This window comes from Biomphalaria glabrata, chromosome 9 (genome assembly GCF_947242115.1).
Source record: "Biomphalaria glabrata chromosome 9, xgBioGlab47.1, whole genome shotgun sequence".
Classification (NCBI taxonomy): Eukaryota; Metazoa; Mollusca; class Gastropoda; family Planorbidae; genus Biomphalaria; species Biomphalaria glabrata.
Genome location: NC_074719.1, coordinates 11,858,349 through 11,874,332, shown reverse-complemented (window position 1 = coordinate 11,874,332; position 15,984 = coordinate 11,858,349). Strand labels below are relative to the sequence as shown.

The 15,984-nt window shown below is 41.2% G+C and overlaps 1 protein-coding gene across 2 annotated transcripts in view; it reads right to left on the bottom strand.

Moving 5' to 3' along the window:
* LOC106074618 (choline transporter-like protein 2) overlaps nucleotides 1–15,984 on the bottom strand; it is a 77,691-nt gene that overhangs the window by 50,138 nt on the left and 11,569 nt on the right. Inside the window, exon 1 of one of the 2 annotated variants that reach the window (XM_056042840.1) lies at nucleotides 12,035–12,114. The exons of the other annotated variant lie outside the window; for it this stretch is intronic. Within the exon in view, the coding sequence (XP_055898815.1) occupies nucleotides 12,035–12,077 (43 nt within the window). The 5' untranslated portion in view covers nucleotides 12,078–12,114. Of the gene's footprint in view, nucleotides 1–12,034; nucleotides 12,115–15,984 lie in introns of those variants that run through there. 2 annotated transcript variants of the gene reach the window in all.

Sequence of the window (15,984 nt, the reverse complement as noted above, 5' to 3'; positions counted from 1 at the left end):
GAGAGAGAGAGAGAGAGTAGAGATAGAGACAGGGAAGACAAAGAGAGAGAGAGTAGAGATAGAGACAGTGAAGACAAAGAGAGAGAGAGAGTAGAGATAGAGACAGGGAAGACAAAGAGAGAGAGAGAGAGAGTAGAGACTGAGACAGTGAAGACAAAGAGAGAGAGAGTAGAGATAGAGACAGGGAAGACAAAGAGAGAGAGAGAGAGTAGAGATAGAGACAGGGAAGACAAAGAGAGAGAGAGAGAGAGTAGAGATAGAGACAGTGAAGACAAAGAGAGAGAGAGTAGAGATAGAGACAGGGAAGACAAAGAGAGAGAGAGAGTAGAGACTGAGTCAGTGAAGACAAAGAGAGAGAGAGTAGAGACTGAGACAGGGAAGACAAAGAGAGAGAGAGAGTAGAGATAGAGACAGGGAAGACAAAAAGAGAGAGAGAGTAGAGATGGAGACAGTGAAGACAAAGAGAGAGAGAGAGAGAGTAGAGATGGAGACAGTGAAGACAAAGAGAGAGAGAGTAGAGATAGAGACATGGAAGACAAAAAGAGAGAGAGAGAGAGTAGAGATGGAGACAGTGAAGACAAAGAGAGAGAGTAGAGATAGAGACAGGGAAGACAAAGAGAGAGAGAGAGTAGAGATAGTGTGACAGGTGGGGAAATGTGACGTGTGTTTGGCACGTTTTATGTCTAGGGGATGATTATTTTTGAAGCTATCACACCCCCACTTATCAGCATATGAATCGGGAGCAGGCACGCAACGAGACAAAGCAATGAAAGATAGATACAAAAGTTAAAATAAAGGATATTTATTTACATAAATATACATATAATAATAAAAAGGGGGAGGGTTTGCATCTATCTCTAGTATATTCTATGTTTAATCATCACTCTTGCACATAATAAGAGAGTATGTCACTTTGTCCTCTGACTTAGCTGGTATTCCTGTTGATGTCGCAGCTGGCTGTGTCCTGGCTTGAGGTTCTGCAGCTGGAGGTGGCGCTCTAGCGGATAGAGGGATGCCGGCGATATAGTTCTTGTGGAGTCTTAGTCCCAAGTTCTAGTATCTGTAGTGGGCACAGTATGGCGGGCGGCCGGATACCGTGGGCACAAGGTTACTGCGGGCAGAGCTGATCTGCCGTGGGCAGTGTGGGTAACAGGATATGTCCAGTGAGTTGCAGGGGGTTGGCGTAGCTATGACGTCTCGCACAGATCTGACTCTATAGGGACGTCGCGCCTAATAGCTTGACAGGTGGGCTGTCGAATAGGCGGGCGATGCCGATAGCGCCAAGTAGTAGAGTTGAGTAGATCTCAGTAGGCAAATGCAGCGCTGAATAGCACTAAGCACAACTGCAGGTAAATGGATCGTTGATCCAGTAACTAGGCAATAGGTGATTCTTGATAGCAACTAGGCAAGTGCAGCGCTGATTAGCACTAAACACATAGATAGGCCAGTAGGCAAATAGGCAGGTAAGTGATCCGATAAATAGGCAGGTCAGTGAGCTAGTGCAGTGCTGAATAGCACTGAGCACATAAATAGTAGGTGATTCTTGATATCGAACAAATAGGCAGACACCTGAGGGAGGCACCAGGTATTCCTCTAGGAGAGAGAATAAGTGATATAGTCCAGACTCGATAGCTCAGCTCGAATGAGAATGAAAGAGGGTGATTTGAGTTGGTTTACTATATATATATGCCTGAAAAGTGTGGGCGGACACCGGAAATGTCCTAGGCTAAGAATTATCTTACACGTGGGTGAATTAGACTTAAGATGGGAGCGTCGAGAGGCACTTTGACTCGCGTAATCTCCTAGATCAAAGAGAGACGTAGGAGAAAAGGGGGGGGGGGAGGATTAGCTTGCATTGTAACCAAGGTGGTGTAAACCGCGACCGTCCTTCAGACATCCGGCGGGTAAGACAAAAAGAGATTGTGTGTCTACCTTTCCCCGATCAAGGGCAGATAAATGAAAGGACGCGCCTTAGCTATCTCCAAGGTGGTCAACTAAGTCTAGCCTGGAGAGGAAAAGGTGTGGCGGGTGAAGAATTCAGGGGTAGGATGGGGAAATAATTAAAATAAAATAAATAAATAATGAAAAATAATAATTAATGCTGTGATAATTTAGAGTGACTCTGACAGCGAGTTTTTGACTTGTCACATACGCCGCCGCCAAGATGGATCTATCGCAGAAAGATCCATAAAGTGCGAGCAGACTGATGTCACTCTAACTTTAAGATCAGTTGTTATCACAGCATTAGAAAAAAAAAATCCGGAAAAATAAGGGGTAGCCATGCCAGGAGGAGAGTCTGTCCAAGTCTGTCCGTGGTCTACTTTCCGTCCCTGAATATGTAGTCACCTGGGTGAAACATGTCGGGCTGCTCGGGAGAGTAGATTGGGCGATTGGATGAGTTATATTTCCTTCCTGGGGCGGATTGGGGAGGGTGATTGGAGCTTAGGCGGGGTGCCCAAGGCACGTGTGCTCGTTGGGGCTTACCTCCGAAGCCGCTGTAAGGCGTTTCTTCACGAGAGTAAGTAGTCAGCTTACCTCGGTATCGTCTGACACGATCAATGTCAGGGAAGAGTGGCCTGATAAAGAATATGGAGTTCTGCCGGAGAACGTCCCCACGAGTGCAATAATGTGGCTTACATCGTGGCTTCCTGACATGGTCAATGCCAGGGGAAGGTCGATATTGAATGGTGGCTGAGGAGCCATGGTGAGAAGTGTTTTCTCGAGCGCGAGGGTTCGGCTTATCTCGTGACTTCCTGACACTATCAATGCCAGGGGGAGGTTGATTTGGAATGGTGGCTGAGGAGCCATAGGGAGAAGTGTTTTCACGGGCGCGAGGGTTCGGCTTACCTCGTGACTTCCTGACACTATCAATGCCAGGGAGAGGTTGATTCGGAGTAGTGGCTGATGAGCCATGGAGAGGAGTGAGTCCACGAGAGCAAGGGTTGATCTTACCTCGGGGCATTCTGACACTGTCAATGTCAGAGGAATGTTGCTTAATTTTGGCTGAGTAGCCTGGGTCAAGTAGACCCTCACGAGTGCGCGGGCACACTTTACCTCGTGACTTCCTAGCAGTGTCAATGCCAGGGCAGTGTGGTTTGAGCTTCGCTGATGAGTCGGGACTAGGCGTGTCAGTGTGGCGACCAGGGCTTCCAACCAGCTGGTTGCGGCCACGTTTCTGCCTCGTCGATCTACCGACGGGCAGAGAGAAGTATGGCTTGTTGACTTCTCCAAGAGGGACATATTTGGAGCCTAGAATGAAGTCGTACACTGGCGTGTCCATGACGGCGGCGTCAATGGTGCCACGTACGTACTTGCATTCTACGTGGACCCTAGCAATAGGAAGAACCTTTGGAGGAATCTCACGGTCAAGGGACTGAATCGTCACAGTTCTATCTGTGAGATCAGCCTGATCAACCAGTGCTTTGCAGATAACTGAACTTACCGCACAGCCTGTGTCAAATAAGGACCGGACGTACCGCCCGTTAACCAGAATGGTCTCTATCCCGGGGGAAGATGAGACAGGGTGAGGAAGTGCCGGTAGGACTTCCGTTTTCGTAGAGCCAAGGGCAGTGTGTTCAGGGGCCACAGTCAGTGTTGATATGACGTATGGGTCGCCCGCTGTTCTATCAGTACGTGTTTGCTGATTAGACACAGAGGGTTTGGGGACCGCGGTCATTACTGAAATGCGCTGTGAGGCTTGCTGCTTATGGCGGTTGGGTTTGTGGCTACGCATGCTGTTGTTGCAGTCACGGTAGGCACGGTTAGGTTTGTTGCCACGCGTGCTGTTGTTACAGTCACGGTGGGCTTGGTTGTTCTGGTCATGACGAGGCTTACGTGCTGGGAAGTTGCCGTTTTTGCGCAAGGCTGGTTGTTGGACTGGTGCCTTTTTAGGTAGGGGTTGGCTTGGGGGCATGGGCTGGAATGGAGCGTCGCAGTTTGCAGAACTATTAGACTGAGCTGAAGGGTTGGGCTGGGTAGACAAGGTGGACTGGTCGAGAGAAGGGGCATCAGGTGTGGTAGTTTCACCTTTATTAGCAACGTCTGTGTCTGATGGGGCGGTGTGCTCTGTTTCGACATGAGTCATGATTCCACTCTCCTCTGTTTCCTGGTCTTGTCTTGCGGGTGTGCTGTTCAGCTCCAAATTCTGCGGTCTATAGCGCTGTCTGATTTCTAGTATTTCCTGCCTAATCGCATTCATTTTTAGTTCATGGGCTTCCATTCTTTGTGCCCTTTCAATCTGTCTTCGTACGTAGTCTTCTAACTCGAGACCTTCAAATCCACATAATATTCCTTCAGCCTCGAAATCTGAAGCTAATTCAGCTAAGTCCATGGTTAAAGAGGCCGGATTAGGAAGAGGATGAGGTGGAAGATAGTAAGAGGTAAAATGTAGAAAGGAGCCGCTGAATGTAAGAAAGAGTAAAAGGGGAATGAGGTGTCTGCCTACGTTAATCACAAAATTCCTGCAATGAAATATTACAAATTAAATACAGTTGTAATAATAATATAAAAATATGACAGAAGTGACACTCTTGATAATGCGAAGTGATGATACTTATAAATATTCTTACAAAAAAAATTGATATGGAATTTAGTTATTGCTGCCTGTTCGTGCCTGCTGTAAAGATGGGTTAAATCCACGGACGGGCTCGCCAAAATGTGACAGGTGGGGAAATGTGACGTGTGTTTGGCACGTTTTATGTCTAGGGGATGATTATTTTTGAAGCTATCACACCCCCACTTATCAGCATATGAATCGGGAGCAGGCACGCAACGAGACAAAGCAATGAAAGATAGATACAAAAGTTAAAATAAAGGATATTTATTTACATAAATATACATATAATAATAAAAAGGGGGAGGGTTTGCATCTATCTCTAGTATATTCTATGTTTAATCATCACTCTTGCACATAATAAGAGAGTATGTCACTTTGTCCTCTGACTTAGCTGGTATTCCTGTTGATGTCGCAGCTGGCTGTGTCCTGGCTTGAGGTTCTGCAGCTGGAGGTGGCGCTCTAGCGGATAGAGGGACGCCGGCGATATAGTTCTTGTGGAGTCTTAGTCCCAAGTTCTAGTATCTGTAGTGGGCACAGTATGGCGGGCGGCCGGATACCGTGGGCACAAGGTTACTGCGGGCAGAGCTGATCTGCCGTGGGCAGTGTGGGTAACAGGATATGTCCAGTGAGTTGCAGGGGGTTGGCGTAGCTATGACGTCTCGCACAGATCTGACTCTATAGGGACGTCGCGCCTAATAGCTTGACAGGTGGGCTGTCGAATAGGCGGGCGATGCCGATAGCGCCAAGTAGTAGAGTTGAGTAGATCTCAGTAGGCAAATGCAGCGCTGAATAGCACTAAGCACAACTGCAGGTAAATGGATCGTTGATCCAGTAACTAGGCAATAGGTGATTCTTGATAGCAACTAGGCAAGTGCAGCGCTGATTAGCACTAAACACATAGATAGGCCAGTAGGCAAATAGGCAGGTAAGTGATCCGATAAATAGGCAGGTCAGTGAGCTAGTGCAGTGCTGAATAGCACTGAGCACATAAATAGTAGGTGATTCTTGATATCGAACAAATAGGCAGACACCTGAGGGAGGCACCAGGTATTCCTCTAGGAGAGAGAATAAGTGATATAGTCCAGACTCGATAGCTCAGCTCGAATGAGAATGAAAGAGGGTGATTTGAGTTGGTTTACTATATATATATGCCTGAAAAGTGTGGGCGGACACCGGAAATGTCCTAGGCTAAGAATTATCTTACACGTGGGTGAATTAGACTTAAGATGGGAGCGTCGAGAGGCACTTTGACTCGCGTAATCTCCTAGATCAAAGAGAGACGTAGGAGAAAAGGGGGGGGGGGAGGATTAGCTTGCATTGTAACCAAGGTGGTGTAAACCGCGACCGTCCTTCAGACATCCGGCGGGTAAGACAAAAAGAGATTGTGTGTCTACCTTTCCCCGATCAAGGGCAGATAAATGAAAGGACGCGCCTTAGCTATCTCCAAGGTGGTCAACTAAGTCTAGCCTGGAGAGGAAAAGGTGTGGCGGGTGAAGAATTCAGGGGTAGGATGGGGAAATAATTAAAATAAAATAAATAAATAATGAAAAATAATAATTAATGCTGTGATAATTTAGAGTGACTCTGACAGCGAGTTTTTGACTTGTCACAGATAGAGACAGGGAAGACAAAGAGAGAGAGAGAGAGTAGAGATGGAGACAGGGAAGACAAAAAGAGAGAGAGAGAGTAGAGATAGAGACAGGGAAGACAAGGAGAGAGAGAGAGAGTAGAGATAGAGACAGGGAAGACAAAGAGAGAGAGAGAGAGTAGAGATAGAGACAGGGAAGACAAAGAGAGAGAGAGAGTAGAGATAGAGACAGGGAAGACAAAGAGAGAGAGAGAGTAGAGATAGAGACAGGGAAGACAAAGAGAGAGAGAGAGAGAGTAGAGATAGAGACAGGGAAGACAAAGAGAGAGAGAGAGTAGAGATAGAGACAGGGAAGACAAAGAGAGAGAGAGAGAGAGTAGAGATGGAGACAGTGAAGACAAAGAGAGCTTGAGAAAAAGAGAAAAGTAAAAGAAAGAGATGTGAAGAGAAGGAGTTATGGTGAAGAGGCGTGATGGCCAAGTGGGAACGCTTTTGGTTTCCGAAACGAGGGGTCTCCAGCAAAAATTAAAAAAAAAAGAAATAAATAAAAATATATTTCCGGTGAATGTATTCAAGAAGTTCCTATATAATAGAACAAAACTAGAGATCGCAAGCGTTCTGGTGTCTCCGGTGTGCGGACTAAAGGAAGAACTCGTTAGCTATGTTGTTTAATAAGTATGAGAATGTGCCCTTTTTTTAGCACTTCAGAATCCAATTTTCGGCTCTCTTTGTATCACGAGAATGGTCACAAAATCATTTGACGACATTGAGGTTCAATTTAAGGTCCTTGACATCGTAAAGTTTCTCGTGAAAATCCTCGCTAGTAAGAGGATGTAGACTATAATAGTCAGTGAAGTATATATCAACTATATAGCAAGAAGATAGTTACTTTTGAAGGAAAGTCTGTAACTTGTTAGATAATAATAATGTCAACAAATGTTTCAAGGCCAGTTGTAACTTTTATCCAAATATCACAAACATAAATGGGTGTTCTAGTTTGCCTTTTTTTTTAAATCGTTCTCCGGCCATCAAGTTGGTCTTTCACTCACTCTTTTTACTCATACTCCATCTCGCCCCCTCATCTTTCCTCTCTTTCTTTGTCCTTGAGTTAGCCACCCTCGTAAGACTACATGCCTGAATAAAGGTGACAAGTCCATAAGTTTTTCTCTTTTTTTTTTTTCTATTTGCTTTCTTTCTCTCTTTTGGTCTTTTTTCTTTCTCTCTTTTGGTCTTTTTTCTTTCTCTTTTGGTCTTTTTTCTTTCTCTCTTTTGGTCTTTTTCTTTCTCTCTTTTGGTCTTTTTCTTTCTCTCTTTTGGTCCTTTTCATTCTCTCTTTTGGTCTTTTTCGTTCTCTCTTTTGGTCTATTTCTTTCTCTATTTTGGTCTTTTTCTTTCTCTCTTCGGTCTTTTTCTTTCTTTTTTTTTCTCTCACTCTATTTATTTCTCTTTTTCTCACTCTCTCTCTCTTTCTCTTCCATTCTCAATTTCTCTCTACCTGCCGTCCTCTCTCTTTCTTTCCTTCTTTATTTCGCTCTTTTTATCTCTTTTTCTCCCTCTTTGTCTCTCTCTTTTTCTCTCGATGACTCTGTCTTTTGATCTCTCTTTCTCTCTCCGTTTTTTTCGCTCTTTTTCTAATTCTTATCATTCTTTGTCTCTGTCTCTTTCCCTGTCTCTCTTTATTTCTCCCTGTCTTGGTCAATGTGCTGATCGCCCTATCCAGAGACAAATGAACTTAATTTTCTCCATTTAATCACAAAGAGCTCCACTGAAAATTTTACCACATTTGTGTTTGTATAAGTTCTAATTGTGTTTGCTGTGTTTCCGTGTCAGACGAAGAGTGTGCGTGTCTGTGTGTTTAAACAGAACATGTGTGCGCCTTGTAGCTTGTTATCACCTGTCCACTAAACATGGATGTGTACTACGTACTGAGTGACCCACTCAATCAAATGGTGACCAAGGATGACTCGACTATATCCTAGTGTCTACGGTACTTTCCGATTACTAATTGCAAACCTATTGTAAGTTCTTGCCAACTGAAGTGTTCACTTCTTCAAGCCGCTCATAGGGATGTCATTGTATGTGAATGTGTGAGTATGTTGAGAGACTTTTTGTTTATTGTTTTACTCTAGGGTTTGCAACGTTTCCAAGAAAAAAAATGTCACTTTCTAATTATTATCCTTCTTCATATTTTATAAGTTCTAAAAGATTACAATCACTTTGACTTTTGGAAATAAGATAATGTATTATGTACAGCTGAGTACTAAAGATAGATCCCCACCTCCCAGTCTTGTTTGTGCACTCCTTCGAGATTATGGTACGGAAAAAGGGGGGGGGGGAGGATGGTCTCTTAGTGCATCTATTACCACCAGTCCCTGGGTCAGTATGGGCATACTCACGACGTGGTGACGGGTTTTTAAAGAACTCTCTCCAGATCTATTCAACCAATGATGCTCAGCCTAATTCGGCCCGCGGGCCATTTTTATTTCCGACACTCGTGTCGCGGGTCTCATCACTGAAAATGTACTACAACGAAATGAAATTACCTGAAACTATGTGATTAGACATTTATAGAAAAGTACATTAATTAATGAGATATTGGAAGTTTAATATTTTTCTTATGCGTCGGGAAAAGCCTTCATTTCTCTTCTTAAAAATGTGATCAGCATTGTAGCTAGCTTTACCACCGGCTAAATTTCTTGACGTCTCATAAATTCTCCAATCTCTAGGCGTAGTTAAACAATCTTTTATTCGCAGCTCGAATCAAGAATGCCCGCCATATTTGTTTCATAATGCCGTTTTATGTTGTTATTATTTTAAAACAGCCACACTTTCTTTATAAAACAAATATGTTGGCTTATTATCATGTTCCACAAAAAGTAAAGATCCGCCCAATTTTCCTGGTAGATACTACATTCAGAGTCCCATTTCCTAACCGCACAAAAGTTAAAGGTCATGGTACCAATCCATCAGAGAAAAAAGTGGGGGGTAAAGATACTTTTTTTCTACATTTTGTTCTGACGTTTCGGCGGGCCTGATAGAACCATGTCGCTGGCCAGATCTGGTCCGCGGTCCGTATTTTGGGCATCACTGTATTAAACCGTTTCTCTAGGCTCCATGAGCATCCCCTCTTCCATTTCTACCATCGAACTTCTAAATAATTAACGTTTCGTACCATCGGTTGGGGAAGGTGGTCAAATAACCAGCCGGCGGTTTATCTCTAAACGTTGAAGAGTTCCCATTATAGCTGTGTGAACTAAGGGGGAGGCTCCACCTAAACCTGTCTTTTGAAGGTTGTTTTGTATTACATTTGAAACGGTTAGCAGACCTCAATAATGTTGTTGTAATGTTATATTAATATCAAACAATGGAGCTCTCTTGTAACTAGAACTATAATTGAACTATTTGTGTGTGTGTGTGTGGTTGATAATTCAGTCGATAATGTGATCAATTAAACGTGTGATGATAACACACTGTAAAGGGAAACAAACAAGAAGTAACTTACCAAGGCGAACTTGCTATATGGGCGTTCGGGCAAGAATACGGTAGGCCAACAGCCATTTGGTCGGTGGGGCTGCCGCTGAATGGACAACTTTGAATGGAAGTAAGTCCTATATATAATTTTTTTTAGCTTGCTCCTATAAAGAGGCATAGGCAGTGCAATAGTAGACATATTTACCACAAGTTCCTTATAAAAGAAATAACCTATACCCGTATACGCGTATATAGTACTTCTGATGAGATTCACTCCCTAATAAGATATACACACAAGCCATCAACAAAAGGATGTACCTATACTATTATGTTCTTAACGTTATGATGGGATCAGGGCCGGCCCTAACGATTGCGGGGCCCTAGGCGAAATGGATGGCGCGGGGCCCAGTTTGGGTAGGGATAAGCATAATTTCAAAATTAAGATTTTGTATTAGAAAATACATTCGTCTTATCAATAAATTTAAAAAAAATGAAAGCTGAAAATGCCGTTTATTTTAGATTGGCACCCCAAAAGGACAATTTTGTCTATTTTACAGGAAATTTTTATGAGTTTTCAGGAGATTTTAATAATTTTAGGAGATTTCCAGGAGTCCCTGGAAAATGGGGAGATTGCGGAAACCTTTGTATTATATATAAGTTAAAATGGTTTAATTTAATAATTTACAACTAGAATTACTCCGGCCATGTATGAGATGACTTCATAAACCTTATTGTGGGATGACTTCATTAAAGTTGTTATGGGATGACTTCATTAAAGTTGTTATGGGATGACTTCATTAAAGTTATTATGGGATGACTAGGACAAATCCATAACGGAACTATGTACTTATAAAATTCGCAACGAATGTTTAATTTCAATGTACTTGACTCCAACATGGCATCACAAGTCACATGAATAGGCCTATTATTAAGAATTGATCCGGCCCGCCACATGTTTTGAAATAAAAATTTTAAAATTATAAATTTCATTCTCAATGTAAGAATTCATTTTTTCAATACCAGATAAACCATTTAAGTAATATTGCAAATTTTCATTTGTATGATTCACTCAAAGTAGTTGTTCCATTAGTAGGGCCTAGAGTTTCATGAGTAGACTTAACTCAATTTTGGAGTATGTTTTAGGGCGCCCTTGCGTCCACACATCTCTAATGGGTACCTGATAAGTTGGGGAAAAGTAAAGGCAGTTGGTCGTTGTGCTGGCCACATGACACCCTCGTTAACGTTTTAAAAAGTATTCAAACATGTTCGCCAAACATTTTAGTTTTAAATGTCGAATAAAAAAAGTCGAGTTGATTCTAAATGTGTATGGTCAGGTAATGTCATGGCCGATTTCGACACCCAGTCGGCCCTTATTGCATAAAGGCCCCGTTGGAGAAATGCCGAACTCCTAACCAAGATACCAAACAAAAATAATTAATTACCAATAGTTAATTAACTAATTTGTTAATTTAAAAAATTGATCTTGTGCTGTCAGGTAAAAGAAACAATTGTGAACATTTCACCTTGATCCGAGATTGGGCGTTGGAGAAATAACGTGTACAAACTTTTTACCAGACAGACAGACAGAGTGAGTTGATAGAAGCTTTGTACAAAATAATAACAGAAAGGAGTGGATAGCTCTTAAAATATAGTGCTGTAATAAAACTGAAGTGTCAATGTAGGCCGATCTTATTGTTTTTAAACGAAAATAATTAAAATTATACTTACCAAAAAAAATCGTTTGAGAAGTGTATAAGAATTCTTGGATTTTATTTTTTTTTGATAGCGATAATATGGAAATAGAATGGATGGCTGCCTGGTCGTGCGGTTTGCGCACTGGACTGTCGTTCGAACTTATCGATGGTCCCGGGTTCAAACCCTGCCCGCTCCCGTCGTCCTGCGGGAGGCTTGGACTAGGAAGTAATTATCTTCAACTTTGAAGGAACATCCGAAATAAGTAAAACATTTTACAAACAAACAAATAGCATAGCGTCTCTAGTGGTTTCATTGGTTAGGTAGTATGTCTTTGATATTAAATAATATTTCTATTACTATTATTCTATTTTTAGGTTAATCACTTTTCAATTGTTTATGATTTAATACTTGTAAATTATTAGAACTTACAAATAAAAACCTATAAAAAAATATTTAAAAAATTAAAAAAAAGAAAGCCCACAAAAGAGGCAAGATGCCCCATAAAAGAGGCACATAAAGCCCAAAAAAGAGGCAAAGAAAAGAGGCCTAAGGCCCAAGGATTCCTATGATGATAAAGCTAAAATTGAATAGCGCAAATTCTGAGGTTTCCTTTAAAATATTTTTTAAAATCTTATAAACTCTCGAAAGGGAAGAGAATTGATACTACTTTTGGCTAAGCTAAAATACTAATAATAAAATAATGATCTAGATCAAGGTGTAATTACCTTCACGAAGTATTGTCTCCTGGGACTGCGACTTATCCTTCATATTGTCACAACGTACCAATGAGGTGCTCAGTTGAGTCTAACACATTGGCCCAGCACTCGAGACTTGTGAGCTGGGAAACAGATGGTCGACTATCGACCTTATTTCGACTATTGTTTTCTAATCCAGATTATGAATTTTGTTGTAGAGATTCTTATTTCTTTTCTTGATTACGTCACAACTTAAGTTTGAATTAACAGGGATGCCCCATTCCCTCCCCCCCCCCCCAATGTTCACAACTGCTCCAGATAAGTGATAGAATCATAGTGTATTGAGAAAGCTAAAAGCAGGAAATAGCGATAAGCAAGAACAATTGTTAAAAAATTTTCTAATCGATCAGATTTATTGTTGTTGGTCTAGATCTATTACAAATTTAATTAGCCTACATTGTTGATCCAAAGTAAATGATACAATTACACTTCGAAGGCTTATAAGCTTTGTTTTATTTTTTATGTTTTTCTTTTAATCTAAACTTTGATTTGTGCAACTGAAATTCTGTCAAAGATGGGAACAGACATTACTATGACATTAGAAGGGTGTACATTACTTATAGGCCTACTTGTAACCGAGCATGAGGGTAACAGGTACCTGAACAGAATTTGAACCGTAGACCTGTCATTTGGCCACCACGCGCATCATCGAGCAGCCACCAAGGTCTCAAATAGATCTTTCTAGCTGTAAAAAAAATGTTGCTTAAAAATCTTTTTTTTTTTTTTTTTCAATACAGTTTACAAAGATTCTGCTCGCCATCTGTCGCTCTGAGATCTATGTCGCGACATGAGTTAAATATGTTTAATAGCTTTTGGATGTAATTTACTTCTGAGTTCAGGCATGAGTTACGTTGAGACAAATGTTAATATAGTCCAATCATTAACTCCTTGTTTTGGGGATTAAATAGAAGGGAGTGAGAGAGAGAGAGAGAGAGAGAGAGAGAGAAAGCGAAGGAAGGAAGGAGATGAGACAAACAAAGTGAGAGAATGAGAGAGAGAGATTGCCAGAGGCAGAGAGACAGAATATTTGAGAGTGAAGAGGAATTGTGTCCTTTAATTACAAAAGCTTATAGGCCTATAACTCACTCTGCCTGTCTGTTTGTCTGTCTGGTAAAAAGTTTGTACACGTTATTTCTCCCACACCCATTCTCGGATGAAGTTGAAACTTCGCACAATTATTCATTGGCGTAGACAAGACATGAATCAATAAAACAAAATGTAATCAAATAATCATTTAATTACTGGTGATGAATTATTTTGTTTGATATCAACAAGGGAATCTATTCTTTCAGTATTCATATATATGGCTACATTTATTGGGTTTATTCCCCTTAAATAATTGCGTAACGTGTACATTCTTGAAAGAGATACTTTTAATGGCGGAGTTCTTCCCCATTAGATAAGCTTTTTTTAAAAGGATTTTTTTTTATTTTGCTTGTTTAACAAAATACTATAACATGACCTTCTGCACTCGATTAATATGAAAACGATTTTACGTGTTTAAACGTAATTTAAAAACATCCTAATACTTTTTTTTTCTGCAACTTTCAAGCCTTGAATGTTTAATCAGTTTAAACAGCCCATTGCCAGACACTAGGTAAGATTTCATAATCTGAAACATTGACGATCAAACACAAAGCCGTGTTCTATATAGATCTAGCCTATAGACATAATCTAGCCATTTATTAGGCAGTTTAAGTTAGGTCAAAAATAACTGGTATTCTTAGAAACAAAACTATTACGTCAAGGTTTCCCTTATACGGACACTCGTGACAATGATCATAAATGACTTACAAATTATTGTTTCAGTTTTGTTGTCCTAAGGAGGGGGGGGGGATCAAAGGTCATTCAGGTTTTGAATAGTAATTACAATACCTCTATATTCAATTCAGAACTTCATGGAAGTCTGGTGACCGGAACCTGAATGCTGATTTCAAAAATAGCTATAACGATTTTTCTAGAAATTTTACAGCTGATGTATATCGCTGAGTAAAGAATTACTAGCTCGTTGGCCACATAAGGAAACTCTAGTTTAAACTTTTAATTTTTCAAAGTAAAAAATAAATAAATGTAAATTTGGCTTGAGTACTTGTTGATGTCTAAGAGCTGAGCCGAAGGCTCTTCGAGCTCTAAGTTTGAAAAAAAAACCTGTTTGGACGCCAAACAGTAAAAAAAAAAAAAAAACCTGTGTGAACACACAGTTCTGTTTGGGAGAGACCCTAGACAATGCCTATGTAAGGCATTGCTGTTGACCGATGCGTTCGACCCCCGACACGTGGACTAGAGACACGGCCGAAGGCCGAGAATGCACCGGGGACTTCTGCCATTTTCCTTCAATGTACCAAGCTAACTGTGCGGGATCCGCCATTTATGTAACGGTCCCTTTGAGGAACAGCGCATGGATTGGTGACATGTTTGTGGGGACTTTATTACAACCCCGCCCGTGCAATGGGTGGACTCTCGTCTACCCGTGGGCATCCCCACGGGAGTCCTGTGTTGCTACCCATTTAGCCTAGCCACTTCCTCTAGGGGCCGTTTCCACGCGGGCGCCACGATGAGGCAGGGCAACGTGCCCGCGGCTTGAGTACTAGACTTAGAACTAGAACAGGGGTGGGCAAATTACGACCCGCGGGCCACATGCGGCCCGCCGGAATGTTTTATGCGGCCCGCCGACACCTACAGAAATCAGGTGTGTCCACAGTATATACTTATAAAAATGCAAATATATTAAAAATAATATAAATATAAATTATTGAAACTGTCATTATAAAAAGTTTCAAGTAAACGAAGAGTATGCTTATTGGCTATACATCAATACACTCAATGCTAGACACAATCTCTGATCAGTATTTACTCAATGCTATGAAGAACTGCGTTGAATGTTGGGTAGGCTTGGAACAAGATGGCAAGGGTAACAACTGGTGGAGCTCGATCTTTGACTGAGTAAAATAAGTTTGTGTTTTTTTGTGTTTTTTTTTGGGGGGGGGGGGGTAAAAAAAACCATAAACTTTAAACAGGAAAGTTTGCACAAAGCTGCATAAAATTTCTACTTTATGAGATATAAGTAAACACTATAATCAAACTTATCAGCGCTTGAGAGTATCAACCACAGGTAGTTCCGATTATGAACAAAATGATCCAATATATCCGCTATCTTAGCATGGGCAAAGTAAACGAGAACACTATAAAATCTCAAGGAAGAAATTGTTATGTTACTTGAAGGACATTGACTGTGACTTTGTTACCAATATTTCTAATGAAGAGTGAAAGACAGATTTCAGGTTTCATAATCTCTATTGCAATGAGTTTTTTGCATATGAAATGTAAATGGATGTTAAATCTTTTCAAACAAGGCCTTCCCATTTCTACCAGCAAGCAAAAGAAAACAGGTTTTGACATTTTCCTTTTGCTGAAAGGTGAAACTATTTCTAGTGAAATGATTACAATTACAACACTTATTTAGATTCCTTAATTTTGCAATTTATAAAAGCAAATTTTAAGACGTCAAAATCAGTTTTCAATACCCTTAGCTCGCCATTTAGCGAAGAAGCTGATTCAGCTCCAGAGGACATAACTCCGAGCAAAGAGAAGTTCCAGTCAGTACTACCACAGGAGTCTTATGGGTGCCAGAATCTGTATGTCAACACTTCAAAAATTTGCTGCTGTTCACACTATTTGTGTACACATACATCTGTTCGTCTACTTCTTTGTTTTCATTGTACACGTCGGAGGGTTCAGATCAGTAATCCTATATCTGAGATGAACCGCACAATGGTTTCCAGATCAGGCAGCTCTCCGAATATTTTGGTTCTATAGGAGGGCTTTGGGGCCAGAGTCTCTGATTTAGTATGCATAATTGAAGGGCCTGGTCAGCATTCTCTGGTGATGCTCCACAAGGGCAAGTTTCGTTCGTCCCGACA